Source organism: Cynoglossus semilaevis, chromosome 3, assembly GCF_000523025.1.
Source record: "Cynoglossus semilaevis isolate Cse_v1.0 chromosome 3, Cse_v1.0, whole genome shotgun sequence".
In the NCBI taxonomy this organism is placed as follows: domain Eukaryota; kingdom Metazoa; phylum Chordata; class Actinopteri; order Pleuronectiformes; family Cynoglossidae; genus Cynoglossus; species Cynoglossus semilaevis.
Window position 1 is genome coordinate 10,664,975 of NC_024309.1, and position 13,574 is coordinate 10,678,548.

Here is a 13,574-nt window from a genome sequence, read left to right on the forward strand (position 1 = left end):
CTCAGGAAGTTTCCCATCTGCCTTTGTGCTGCCTTAGTGCAGGAGGCCCAGTGGTGTTGAAACAGTGTCCGATGCACACACTGATTGGGAAACACACTCATGCATGTGGAGTTTTATTCTTCAAACACACACACACTCGCTTTTTTTGTGTGTGTGTGTGTTTTGCGGCCACTTCTTATACATGCAGTTCATTCCCAGGTCTAATAGTACTTTCCCCAAAAATATCCTAACAACCATGTGCAGTATGCACACTATACATCCAAGTACTACAAACGCTGTCTGATAATCACAGACTGTGTGTCTACACTCGCCTGCAGTCGTTCAGTTGATAAGACGTTCACATACATTGCAGGGAGCTGCATTCACTTTCCTTTTCTTTTCTTTTTTCTAGTGTTACCATGGAAACTCTGCCACAGAATAACTTAGACAGCCTTTACATCATCGTCCTATCTAAACACACTGTAGGTTAACACTAAACACAACCACAGAACCCACAACACCCGGAGCCAGACAAGCCTTCGCCTCCGCTGCACCTCATCCTGCTCAATCAAATTGTTGATGTTATTGTTGTTATGAAAAGAGCTGTAGTCAGTTTGTCATTATTATTTCCATTTTAATGGTAATTAGTGTTAGAGGAAACATAAATGTTTTCCTCTTTCTAATTTAATTTTTTATGGTTTTGTTTTTATAATTATTTTCATAAAATCAAAATGATTCTATGTTAAAGTCCTAATATTGACTGGCGAGAAACAAAAATGTGTGCAATGCTAAACTGCTTGGAAGGCAAGCTATACTGCTAGCTAGAATTGCTATTTTTAGCGTGCCATTGTTTATGTGGTTTACTGACTGGTCAGTGATGTTAAAGCTGGTGTGACTTTTCACATTACTCCACAGGAAAAGATTGTTTTATTTATATATCTATGTCCAGTGCAGAGCGGTGGTACTGTTTAGTTAGTTAGTTAGTTCAGTTTTTTTGTTTTATTTATATATCTATGTCCAGTGTAGAGCGGTGGTACTGTTTATTGGGTTTTCACCAACCTTAATCATGAATAATTTTAAAGAATATCTTTGTTATTTATAGCAGTGAAACAAATAGGTTACAAAAAATCAATTTGTCTGAGTGTGTGCTGAAGAAGAGCTGCGACTGAACGTGAAGCTGGTTCCTCCTGTTCTCACCTCCTCCTCCTCCTCCTCCTCCTCCTCCACAGAATCATCCCTTTTCAGAGGCCTCTGAAAATCAAGGAGCTGCTGCAGAAAGTGACGGAGGCCTTTGGCCAGCAAATGGACATGTTCTTCATGGAGAAAGAGGTAAAAGAGCGACAGAAACGTCTACTGCACGTCATGCCAACACTGATGCGTTTACATGCCATCATTACAGAACAACCGGTGATGGAAATGTCATGTGGTTTTTTTATGTCTTCTTTTCCGTTCACAGCTGCTGCTGCCCCTGAAGACCCAGGAAGACCTGGATCAGGCAGTGCTGACGTTGAGCTGCAGCTCCGGGATCAACAGTCTGCTCAGGATACTGCTTAAGACTCCCAAGAACAGCCATGTGAGCAGCATTTGTGCCAACACATTTATTTATAATTGCAGGAACAAATCATGATTGGAAACAGCTGGTACTGGCTGTGCGGCGTGACCTCTTAACCCAATAACACGTTTCTGTTGAAATGATGCTGTCCTGAATTTTTGTTCAATTCCAATGCATTCATTTGTCGTCTTCTGCTTCTTTCCTCTGGTTTGTTTTCCCTCCTCAGTACCTACAGGTAAACAGCAGAGACAAACAGAGTGAGATGAAATCTTCCAGGTCTCTGGGAGATTTGAAGGGCTCCCTGCTCAAGGGGTCGGAGAGGGTGCGCAAACACTCCACAGGTGAGGTGCTGATGCAGAACTCTGGATTCTGCCTCATCAGAAATGTCGTTAGATGTGATTTTTTTTTCAATCGCTTCACACGCGGTGGTATGAACACACAGAGACGAGGCAGCGCAGGTGACATTATGGCCGGATTCTGCTGATGTCGAGGCTTTTGAAGCCTCAGGGTGGGCTGTCGGTGTCGATTTACAACACAGAGTGGTGCTGTTGTCATAGGAATGTTAATGATGGGACGAGGGACGTGTTTTGTTCCGGACAGGAAAAACAAAAATGCAAATTGGACAGGAAAGTGACAATTTTGCCAGTCAGACATGACAGGTCATGGCAAGGACAAGTGTCTGTCCTCATACCAAACAGCTGCCATGCTGAAAAATGATCAAAAAGTGCTGATACTATTGTTGACCATTAGAACCGGAGACAGAATTTTATGTTTTAACAATAGGCTAACAAGTGCTAACACTGTTGTTTAGAAGTTTAAGAGAACTCTGAATTGTTTTGTTCTGGTTCCATTGGTGGTCAGTGCAGACATCAGGTTAACAGTTAACAAAATAGTTCTTGTTGTACTTTTAGTGCAGTGTTTTCCAGCCACAGCACATATATATCATCAGGAAAAACCCCACGGCACACCACCAAACAAAAAGTATATTTAATGAAATTAAATCTTCTAGTTTAAATGACCTCGTAATTGACTCAAATCTCAGCCTGTTTAATTGAAGACAACGCTGATATACTGGCAGGAATTGAAGAAAGACACTCAGAGATCTTCTTCAACAGCTCTGATTATTTTATTTTTTTTTTTAGTTTTTATAGCCATCTGCTGCCACAGAGCAGAAATGTATTTAATTGTTCTGCCTTTCATGCTTTGACAAGTAAAGAAAAATTATATGATATAAATAATAGTTTTCAGCCCAATTAAATGTGTGTAGCGGCACAGTGGTTGGGAATCACAGTTTTGGTGTACAGTAAAAATCTTAAGGTTTTCCCTGACATTAACATCAGTGAGAAAGGTGATCTGTGTCACCGCAGTTTCATTTCTCAAATTGGTTTCTATCTTTTTTTTGTTTGTTTCCTTAGAAGTCTTGAAACGTCACACTGTGCCTTTGTCTCTCTCTTGTCGGACTTCACAGTCAGATAAAACACTCCACTTCTGTTGTCCCTCCTGGCCTTTTTGAAAACACTGCAATTTTTTTTAAAAATATTTGTTAACAGAGCACTGAATCCTTTCACTCCTCTTAAATCACGCCTGTCTACAAAGGTCAGTGTTTTAGTGGTTCATCAACCTCAGGCACCTGCAGACATGAACGGCGCTCGTTTTTCTGGCGCATTTACATTTTTGCACAACTGCTGAAAGCACTTTATGAGGGACGTCAGCGCCGATCCTTCTCACACAGCTCCATTACCATCAGCGCTGTCACCTCGCAGACTCCTATAAATCCTGTCCAGTTACTGGCTTCTCTGTCAGTGAAGCCCAGTCATCTGTAAGGCCAGGAAGGGAGAGGCTGTATGAGTGGTGGCAGAATGGAGGTGACAAGAGACTGCTCACCGAGGATGGTTGAGTGAAGCTGTGATGTCAGCTGGAGCAGCTCAGTGATGTACAGCAGGGGGGGGGGGGTCTGTGAAACAAGAGGAGCTGGGATTTTAGCTTTTAGCCAAAACATCAACGTTTTAGACCGATGTTTTGAAAGTATAAGGTCAGGGATTTGACTCTTTGTTTCTGGGGAATTTGCAAATATAGAGATTTTTATAAAGAAAAACCCATGCAGAAATCACCTCCTATTTACAAACATATTGGGTAGTTTGGTTGCAGAGCAGCAGCTGTTCTTGGAGCTGTACACTTCATTTTTTGATACATCAAACACACAACAATCTCACGACTTTTGCACCATGATTACTGTTAGTTTCTTAACGCTGTTTTACTGCAGTTTTCTGGGTATTTTTGTCAGCGCAGAGAGACATGTAGTTGGACGTTTTACTGTGTCAAGGACGAGTCCTCAGTCTCCTTTGCAGCTCAGCAGGGGTGACATTTGTCACAGTAACTGTGTTTAGAGGTTGTGGCAGCCTGGTTTAGTAAGTCATCACTAAAACTCTGGTCCTGGCAGTGAACTTTTCCTCCCCGAAAATAACTGTAATACTTTCTCCTCTTCACTTGTTTTCATCCTTTCTCTCCTTCCCTTTACTTTTGCCTCGCTTTTCTCTTTCTCTCCCTGTTTACACCCTGTACTTCAAAACTCTTCACATTCCCAGGCTCCCTACACACAGGTCGGACGTCCCCGCCACCAGGCAGCGTCCCCGAGGAGCAGCAGCAAATCGCCCGCCAGGGCTCCTACACCAGCATCCACAGTGAGGGAGAGTTCATCCCTGAGACCCTGGACCAGAATGTAAGAGCCAAAGATGGAGACAGAAGCCTCATTGTTAGAGCGGGCTCAGAATATACACTGCTTTGTACTGAGTGTGTGTGTGACTGTACCAGTTCATATTTCACAGCAGGTGTAATCAACAGTATTGACATCACAGAAATTCTGAGAAATTACAGCAGGAAATATTTAATTTTTTTATTTTATTTTTGATGCAGTGAGAATATGAACCAATGTTTGCTTATTGCTAATAATTATTATTCTTTCAAATTTAAATGTCATTTTTAAATTTGCACTTAAGGACTTCTATTTCCCAAAATCCATGAAACTGGAGCAGCTAGTTTCTTCAAGAACATATCTAAAATTTATCAGCAGCTTTTGGACTGAGATGATCCAAAACACAACAGGACCTCGGCTCCTCCTCACACACTCCTGCACCTCCACCTCCTGATCACACGCTGTCTGACAAATGTCGTTTATTAAATCTGTCGTTTATTAAATCTGTCAGATGCTGGATCCCTTCGGGAGCACGGACAACTCGCTGTCAAACAGCTGTCAGTCAATAGACCAAGCACTGGACAGGTGAGTCATGGGCAAGAACAGACAGCCACTGACCACTGGTCACTGACCACTGGTCACTCCTTTAGGTACAGACCACTGTTATACTGGTTAGTACAGAGATGCTGCTGATGAGTCTGCACTCCAGTTTTAATTCGCTGACAACGTCATTTTCAAAAGCAGAGGGTCATAGTGAGGGATCCGGTCACTTTTTTGTATCTATAGTCACAGAACTCTCGTCTCCACGCCTGGATTCCTCCGTTATCAGCAGAGACTGTGAGTGGGAGCTGTGAAGGAGTGAGCTTAGACATGGTGAGGAAGAGGAAAGACTGAGGTCCAAAAAACTGAGACGTGGTGAAAGAGTGAGAGTGCTGACGAAGAGCTGAAGAGTGAAAAAAGACTGAAAGTGAGAGAGAGAGAGAGAGAGGCTTACACTGAGAGAGAGAGGGAGAGAGGGAGAGAGTGAAGCAGCTCTACCTGCACCAGTCTTATCTGGCCTCCAGGCTGCAGAACAATGGCAGGAAACAGGTCCATGGAACTTTCCCCCTGCCAGCGGGCATGCGTTGCCCTTATCCAGGGTCCTGTGGCCCCCACGCCGCCCTGCGCTCCACAGATACGTCACTGTGCTGCAGGGTCGAAGGGGCAGGGGCCGGCTACAGACGGCCGGGCCAAAGCGGGAAGCAGGGAAGCGGGGGGGGGAGGGGGAGGTTGTTGTGTGAGGGAAGGGGGATTGATGTAGATCAGGAGATTTAGTCATAAAATAATAGCTTTTCAGGCAGTGGAGCGTCTCAGCAGCACATACACCACTTTCACTTTTCCTATTGTTGCTGCTGTGAGCTGTTGATTTCAACCTGCCTTTGTCTCATATTCACTGCTTCCCCTCCTGGTTCTCCTGTTCCTACAGCCCTCCGTTCTCACAGAACAATCGAGACAACAATTACCTGAACCTCAACTATGAATACAAAGGTAAGAAAAGGACAAATCCAGTGCAGCTCTAAACAGTTTTCTTCCTCTTTCTTCTATACTTTCACATATAAAGAAAACAACAGAGACTAAAGAATGTGTTCAAATCTGTCCCATATAAGGTTCCAGTCTTTTAAACACAGGTAGCTTTTTCTCTTTAACTGTAGCCAACTCTGTGCTACATTTATTCATTTTCTGATTTGGTTTCTTTCTGGAGCGCGGAGGGGGGGAGGAGCAGTGAGGGGTGAGGAGCAGCGAGGGGTGAGGAGCAGCGAGGGGGTGAGGAGCAGTGAGGGGTGAGGAGCAGCGAGGGGTGAGGAGCAGTGAGGGGCGAGGAGCAGCGAGGGGTGGGGGGGAGGGAGGGGGGGGGGGGGGGGGGGGGGGGGGGAGGGGGAGGTTGTTGTGTGAGGGAAGGGGGATTGATGTAGATCAGGAGATTTAGTCATAAAATAATAGCTTTTCAGGCAGTGGAGCGTCTCAGCAGCACATACACCACTTTCACTTTTCCTATTGTTGCTGCTGTGAGCTGTTGATTTCAACCTGCCTTTGTCTCATATTCACTGCTTCCCCTCCTGGTTCTCCTGTTCCTACAGCCCTCCGTTCTCACAGAACAATCGAGACAACAATTACCTGAACCTCAACTATGAATACAAAGGTAAGAAAAGGACAAATCCAGTGCAGCTCTAAACAGTTTTCTTCCTCTTTCTTCTATACTTTCACATATAAAGAAAACAACAGAGACTGAAGAATGTGTTCAAATCTGTCCCATATACGGTTCCAGTCTTTTAAACACAGGTAGCTTTTTCTCTTTAACTGTAGCCAACTCTGTGCTGCATTTATTCATTTTCTGATTTGGTTTCTTTCTTTTTGACTAATCTTTAGCTACTGCACCTGCAGGGCTAACTTTTAGCCATCCTGCCTAACTTTCAAGATTGCTAAATTTCGTGATAGCAAATGTGTATTTTCTTCAGTTCTAATATTAGGCTACCTGTTTGGCATTTTCCTCTCTTGATGCCTCTTCCTCCCTCCCTCTCTCCTACCCTCCCTGTCCCCTACTCCCTCACCCCCCGTCTCTTCCTCATCCCCTGGGTCTCAGTTTGTCCCCTTTCCTTCATAGTTCAGATCAAATAGAGCAGGATAACAGATCTGGTCGAACTGATCCTGGTGAACAGAGGAGCCACCGCAGCTTTTTCCAAACCACTGTTGACTAAAAAAAAGTGTTAACACACACTGGTAGTTGATGAACGTCATGTAGCATCAGCAGCATCAGCAGCAGCATTACCTAAAGGGCACACACACACACAGACTGAGGGTTTGCCTGTGTGTCTGTACGTGCTCCACACACACACACACATGCACAGACACACAGCTCACTCTCCTCCCTGATGTGAGGCTGTGCGGTCCTTTCCTGCTGCGGCCTACAGGATTTGTTTACCATTCTCAGTGAGTAGATTTTTCCTCTCCATCCCACTTTGCCAAACACAAAAAATAACTCCAGTCGCCCTGGGATACAGTCACAAAAACAACCCAAAGGGGAGGCAGTCAACTGATGGAACAGCTGGTTTCAATTGCAAGTGGCTCCGCTGCTCTCCATTCTGTGTGTGTGAGTGTGTAGAGGCATGTCTTTATTAGGCTGTGAGGACAGAGGCTGGTTCCAAACCACCATTGTGAGGATGGTTTAATGTTAGAGTTTGATCTGGGCAAGACTTTTACAATGTTCACAAGAGAGAAAATGTTCTGTTTTTCTTTTCTTTTTTTCTTTTTTTTTTGTAAAAATCATAACATTGAGATTTTTCTTTTCTTTTTTTCTTTTTTTTTGTAAAAATCAGAACATTGAGTGATGGAACTAATGCTTAGACAGATGTTAGCAAAGGTGAAAGTTGGCGAAAATATTGAAATATAGCCATAAGGTACATATCTATACTGGAGGAATACTATAACTTAGGAAATGAATTCAGATGTCTATAATCATGTAATACCTAATATAATACATAATAACTAACCAATCACACATCTGTAAGTATGTGTGATGGAAAGTTATCAAAGACAGCTCAAAGGTAGACAAAAATGTGTTTTTAAAACTATTACCATAACTAAAACATAGGCCAGAAGCAGACTAGAGGCTTCCCTTCAATCTTCATCACTGACAGATCTGCCTCACTGCTCCCCCTACAGGTCGTCATGGGAAAGGAGGGACATTTCCACGCCAGTTCCAGTTGCCCAATCGCAGCAAGGATTATGGAGATCGTAAGAAAGAACATCCACACTGTGTTTATTACACTACACAGATATGTTACTGAGATCTAGGAGGACAGCACACACACACACACACACACACACACACACACATTACACCAGATGTTTCCATCTGCGTCATGTTGATAATACACGATCCATTTATCTTTATTATAAAGATTACACATAATCACTATCATCTTGGGTCAGTGAGACTTAACGTTAAAGGACACAGATAAGGCATTAGCTCACTGCTATTTAGTCTGTGTGTCGAGAAAATGACAAATTACGTTTTATTTTATTGTTGTGGTTATTAAACAGATTTGTCAAATCTTTAATTTGGCTTACTAACTATTTCTTAATTCTTCATAGGTTTATATATATATATATATATAGTTTAGCCCTTTGGTCTTAGCTGTTTGACTTACGTTTGTTTTCCTCCTTATCTTATCTTGGCTTATCTTAAAGTGGCCATTTCTTTTTATATTGTTGATTGCGCTCTCTCTCTCTCTCTCTCTCTCCGTTCTTGGTGTAGATTTGATCTACAAAGTGCTGGCTTGCTGTTTCAGGCAGCTGCTGGTAATTGCTTACTCAGAGGCTAACCTTGGCTAGCAGTGATTTACGTTTCCCCACGGTGAAGCCAAGCGGGTTTAGAAACACCGTGCCCTGCTTCCTGTCAGAGGGGAAGTGGGACAGAGAAGCGAGAGTGTTGGAGCGTTACTCTGCTCTAACTGGGCTGCCTTGGCACTGAGAGAGCGGTGTTTAAGGCCCACACCTGTGTGAAAACAGGATAAACGTGCACCCTTAAGACACAGTCCGTGTGAAGGACATTAACGTCTGTCTACTTTTTTTTCAGGTCGTAGGACACTTCCCAGAAGCTTCATGCCTCAGGAGAACCTGTTCCAGCTGGTTCCCTCCAGTCGTACCCGCAGCTACACTGGTGACACCACGCTGCAGTACGACCTGCGCTCGCTGGGCCGCACCACTGACAAAAGCTGCCAGCTTAGTACGTCCAAGTGTGAGTAGAACTTTTTAAAACATCAAAACGAAGCCAAAACAAAAACCCATGGAGCAGAATGAAGGTCAAATAAGGAAAAGAAGGAAAAGAAGTTCTGACTCTTTTCTCTAAAATTAGAACCTGGAATTTAAGGATAAAAACTCAACACAGAGAATCTCATCATAATTTTCTAGAAGTTTAAGCTCGTACTGGTGTACAATTATTAAACATCAGAACTTTTTTTGTTTTATTTCTGTAATTATGGAGCAATAATTTAGGCTCCTAGATCTCTTCACTGGTAGAAAGGTTGAATGTTTATTGACTACATGACCTTAAAGAATATCCAGTCTCAGATATGCATAGATAAAAAAATTCCATGAAACAGCAGAAAAACATTCCTTTCAGTAATCCCAGTCTGTCTCAGTGCTGCTGAGAGGTGTTGAGTTCATCTGGTTCGTGTTAATAATCAGAGCGATGAGAGGTGAATTTTATCTGCATGCAGTTTAGTGCAGTCTTATATCCGTACGATCTCCATATGTCTGCTGCTTTTATTACGTCTATTGTCGTGTGAGACAGAAACATGTGGAGGCAATTATAAAAAAAAATCCATATTTTCCACCGCAGGTATCAGTGAGAACACAGGCTTTTATTATAGTTCAGTTTGTTTCTTTTACATGTCTGACTTCTAGTGATTAAACACATTGTTCCATAAAAAGAAAGAATAGATTTTTCAAAGCAAAGAGGGGAAAATATTACTATTCTGGCAACGAAACTCAAGTGTTTGGTACTGATTAAGTGTAAATGGTACTTGGCCTCAGTCTAAAGGCATACAGAAAATAACTTGATGTGGTAAGAAAGTGCCCTAAAAACCCACAGATGTTATTAAAAATATTTTCAATATTGTTTTCTCTTTTAACTGTATTTGTTTTGCTTTGTGGATATTCATGGCTTGTAATCAAACTAGCATTTACAATTGATACTCTCTATTTTATTGTTTTTAAAAACTATAGTATGCTGTATTTGTCGCACTAATTATTATATTATAGCTATCATAAGATGGTCTTTACATGATTAATGCTTAAAATGTAGGCCTTTTTTCCTAATGTGTTTGTTAGCTGGCCTTTAGCCATTCTTGACCAAAGTTGGCCAATGTTAGCTTTTTTAATAGATTGAAATAAAGAAAGAGACTCAACAAATCACTTAAAGAAGATGAAAACAATGACTCAAAAAACCCATATAAATATCTTTTTGCTGTCTTCATTTAAAGTGACTTTTCCTGTGTTGTAACCTTGTAGCATTAAAGGCATTCAAGGCATTAAAAGTCAGAAGTACTGTAATGTCTAGAATCTAAGATGCGTCATGCAAGAATTATTAAAGTCAAAACAAAACAAATGGAAACACTCACTAGTTGTCAGACATGTTTTATTTCTGTACTAAGAGTATGGGCTAAGACTGTTCACAAATGTGAGCGTTTGTTAGGGACAGAATTCCCCTCTTATCGTCCAGACTCAGTAATCACTCCACTCCTCGTTCTGTGAGTGTATGCGTTCGCTGTTGGCCCAGAAACTGTCTTTGTCATGAAACCAAAAGCTCAGCCTGGCAGTCTGTGGTCTGCGTCTCAGCCCCTTGTGTCCCTCTCACCCACACACATCTAAACTGTCTGAGGCGGTGGCCACTCAAAAGCCCGTTAATACCAAAACAAAGTCTGAGAGTCTGGCTCTGCGGAGATGAGAGTTGCTGAGAGGATCGTTCTCGGGTTTGACAGCTTTTCTCTGAGTCGCGGTTTGACTCGTATATCAAGGGTTTCCCTCTTTGACAGGGTCTGTGGTGGGGATTATTTAACCCCACTGTGGTGCATTTGAGGTCTGGTCCCAGTGATGTTTCTCTGTGAGATGCAGTGGAGGGTCTTGTGGTGGAGTTGGTGTTTGCTCACATCACTATATCACAGATGCTCTGCCTGCCTGTCTCTCGGCTAAGCTCAGTTAAGACATGAATCACTGCTGAGTTTTTTATCGTGCATATCTTTCTGTTCCTGCAGCACCGAGGGCGCCAGTCAACTGGCGACAGGGGAAACTGTTGGGGCGCGGGGCGTTTGGAGAGGTCTACCTCTGCTATGATGCTGACACGGGCCGTGAGCTGGCTGCCAAGCAGGTGCCATTTGATCCTGTTTGTCAAGACACCAGCAAGGTAAACATGCTGTACAAAATCATGAAGTAGGAGATGGAACACGAGGGCGCGTACCACGACTTGTTTTGTCACGGGTAACTCATTAAGCCAAATACCTGTGGTTTCAGAGTATGATCATTCTCAACTGAGTACGTCATTCAACCCTGGATTAGAACCTTCAAACAGACCAAAGAAGATATTCAACACTTGTGTTTAAATTTGTTTTTTAACAGGTGTTAAACAACTTGGTTTTTTTTTTAACCTTCTTTATGTTGTCAGCAAATATTTTTAGCAAAGAGTTAATGATGCTTATGACAATAATTGGCATGAAACACTTCCAGAGAGAGTGTACATAAAACACCACATGTGATTGACATCTGGATCATTCACAAGGACTCCATTTGTAGATGATGTAAATGTCTGATGGATTACACTCGTATATATATATTGTCTGCAGTCATTGATCGTTGTGAGCGATAAAAACACACTGTTGAATATATTTTTTATGTTAGTCCTTTAACTCAGAAATGGGTTTTCTTAGTGTTTGTAATAGAGTGAGAATATGCTCTCATTTTCCCATAGAATTCCATTCATTTTTGGACAAATACTAACATACTATTAACACAGCTTCACTTTGGTAACCATGTTTTAGGGTTAAAACAGGAACGTAAATCAGACAAATCTGCATAGCAGTCAAAAAGCAAATACATTTTAAAAAGGAAGGGTCCAGGTAGTGAACCCTGTGGTTCACCACAGGGTTCCGCAGTTATGTAGAGGCTTTGATGGTGAAGGTTCTGAACTCATGTCTTCATCCTGTGGCTCTTCTTCCTGTAGGAGGTCAATGCACTGGAATGTGAGATTCAGCTGCTAAAGAATCTGCGTCACGAGAGGATTGTCCAGTACTACGGTTGTCTTCGGGACCTGGACCAGAAGAAGCTCACCATCTTTGTAGAGTTCATGCCTGGGGTATGTGCTGTGCATTTCACCACTGTCCTCCTGAACGTTTTATTGAGCCATAAGAGTGAATTACGTGGATAAATGTCGCATTTTTCAGTTGTTTTGGCACTGAAGATTGGTGCGTAAAAGCTTTTTAAGACACACATCAAATCAAAGTGGCCACATCTGCTGCAGACCAATTTGAAAATGTCACCAGCTGTCAACAAACATGTCCTCGGTGGTTGATGTCAGCAAAACAGCTCGGTTTATGAGATCATTTTCTCACTAAATGAGCGCCTTAATGAGCTGCTGTCGCCTGTGGACCCCGGGTCTGTTTTTAATACTTCCCTGGCTGTATTTTTTTTCTGAGTGGCATTGAGTGTTTTAGTCACACATTGTTTGCAAATTGGAAATGTTTATCTTTTCAGCAGAGAGCTGGCAGCGTGAGGGGAGGTGACAAAGCCGAGGTAGGGCGCAGCTACAGCTGCACCACTGTGGTTCACCGATAACACTTTAGTGGCCCGAGGAGGTGGAGGAGGCGCCTGGGGGTGAACAAGTGGCCTGTTGAGAGCTAGAGAGGATTTTTTCTGTTGTTTGATTTTTGAGACCAAAAGTACTTTACTTATTGTGTTCCTGGATTGGTTCTTTGCTTGTGCCTGTTCCTCAGGAGGAAATGAAACCAGGAAATGAAAAAATCTTACAGGACATTGGAAGAGTTTCATTTCAGAATCGAGCACATTGCTTTTTAGCACTTCTTTTTATGTGTATGGCTTTTTGCCTCCATAGAAATCCCCCTCAGCCGCAATATTTATTTCCAATCTTCACAGCACTCGAAAGTGAATCCTGAACTGCACATCAGATTTGGCAGTGACAAAGCATTAGCTAAAAATAACAGCAGCTTATGATTAAAAGTACTTCCACTAATTCTTTGTCCGGCTCCTTTTTTCCCTGCTTTTCTGTGTCTCCAGGGATCAATAAAGGACCAGCTGAAAGCCTACGGGGCTCTGACGGAGAAGGTGACAAGGAGATACAGCAGACAGATCCTCCAAGGAGTCTCCTACCTGCACAGCAACATGATTGTACACAGAGATATCAAAGGTGACGAAAGAAAAACAGTGTTGAGCCTTAGAAACAGATATCAAAGGTGACGAAAGAAAAACAAGAAAAACAGTGGCTAAGCATTAGCATTGCTACATTTTATTCAAGAGAACTGAACTAAATCAACTAGCAAAACATACTCATTTGCAATTGAATTTACAGTTAACACATTTAAAATGTAGGTTTAAAATTGGTAGCTAAGGTATGTATGTGTATATATAACTAAAAATAGGACAAAAGGGTAACTGAAGGACAGATTAGTTTCCATTGGACTGTTTTACAAAAGGTTTTTTTCTACTTTCCTGTGGAAACAGGAAAAGAAAGCACTGCATGTTTTTTTATATTGTTAATGACATTTCCTTATTTGGTCGTCCGTCACGTAGAGAAAATACATA

The 13,574-nt window shown here is 42.2% G+C and overlaps 1 protein-coding gene across 3 annotated transcripts in view; it reads left to right on the forward strand.

The window, feature by feature from the left end:
* The window catches only part of map3k22 (mitogen-activated protein kinase kinase kinase 22), a 38,958-nt gene that overhangs the window by 21,038 nt on the left and 4,346 nt on the right, over positions 1–13,574 (forward strand). For 2 of the 3 annotated variants that reach the window (XM_025054544.1, XM_025054546.1), the window contains 11 exons: positions 1,209–1,308; positions 1,436–1,552; positions 1,758–1,872; positions 4,117–4,250; positions 4,735–4,808; positions 5,689–5,750; positions 7,923–7,994; positions 8,839–9,000; positions 11,018–11,166; positions 11,980–12,111; positions 13,050–13,179. In XM_025054544.1, coding sequence (XP_024910312.1) covers positions 1,282–1,308; positions 1,436–1,552; positions 1,758–1,872; positions 4,117–4,250; positions 4,735–4,808; positions 5,689–5,750; positions 7,923–7,994; positions 8,839–9,000; positions 11,018–11,166; positions 11,980–12,111; positions 13,050–13,179 — 1,174 coding nt within the window. In that variant the 5' untranslated portion in view covers positions 1,209–1,281. Of the gene's footprint in view, positions 1–1,208; positions 1,309–1,435; positions 1,553–1,757; positions 1,873–4,116; positions 4,251–4,734; positions 4,809–5,688; positions 5,751–6,340; positions 6,403–7,922; positions 7,995–8,838; positions 9,001–11,017; positions 11,167–11,979; positions 12,112–13,049; positions 13,180–13,574 lie in introns of all 3 variants that reach the window. The other variant, XM_025054545.1, reaches the window with a different exon arrangement.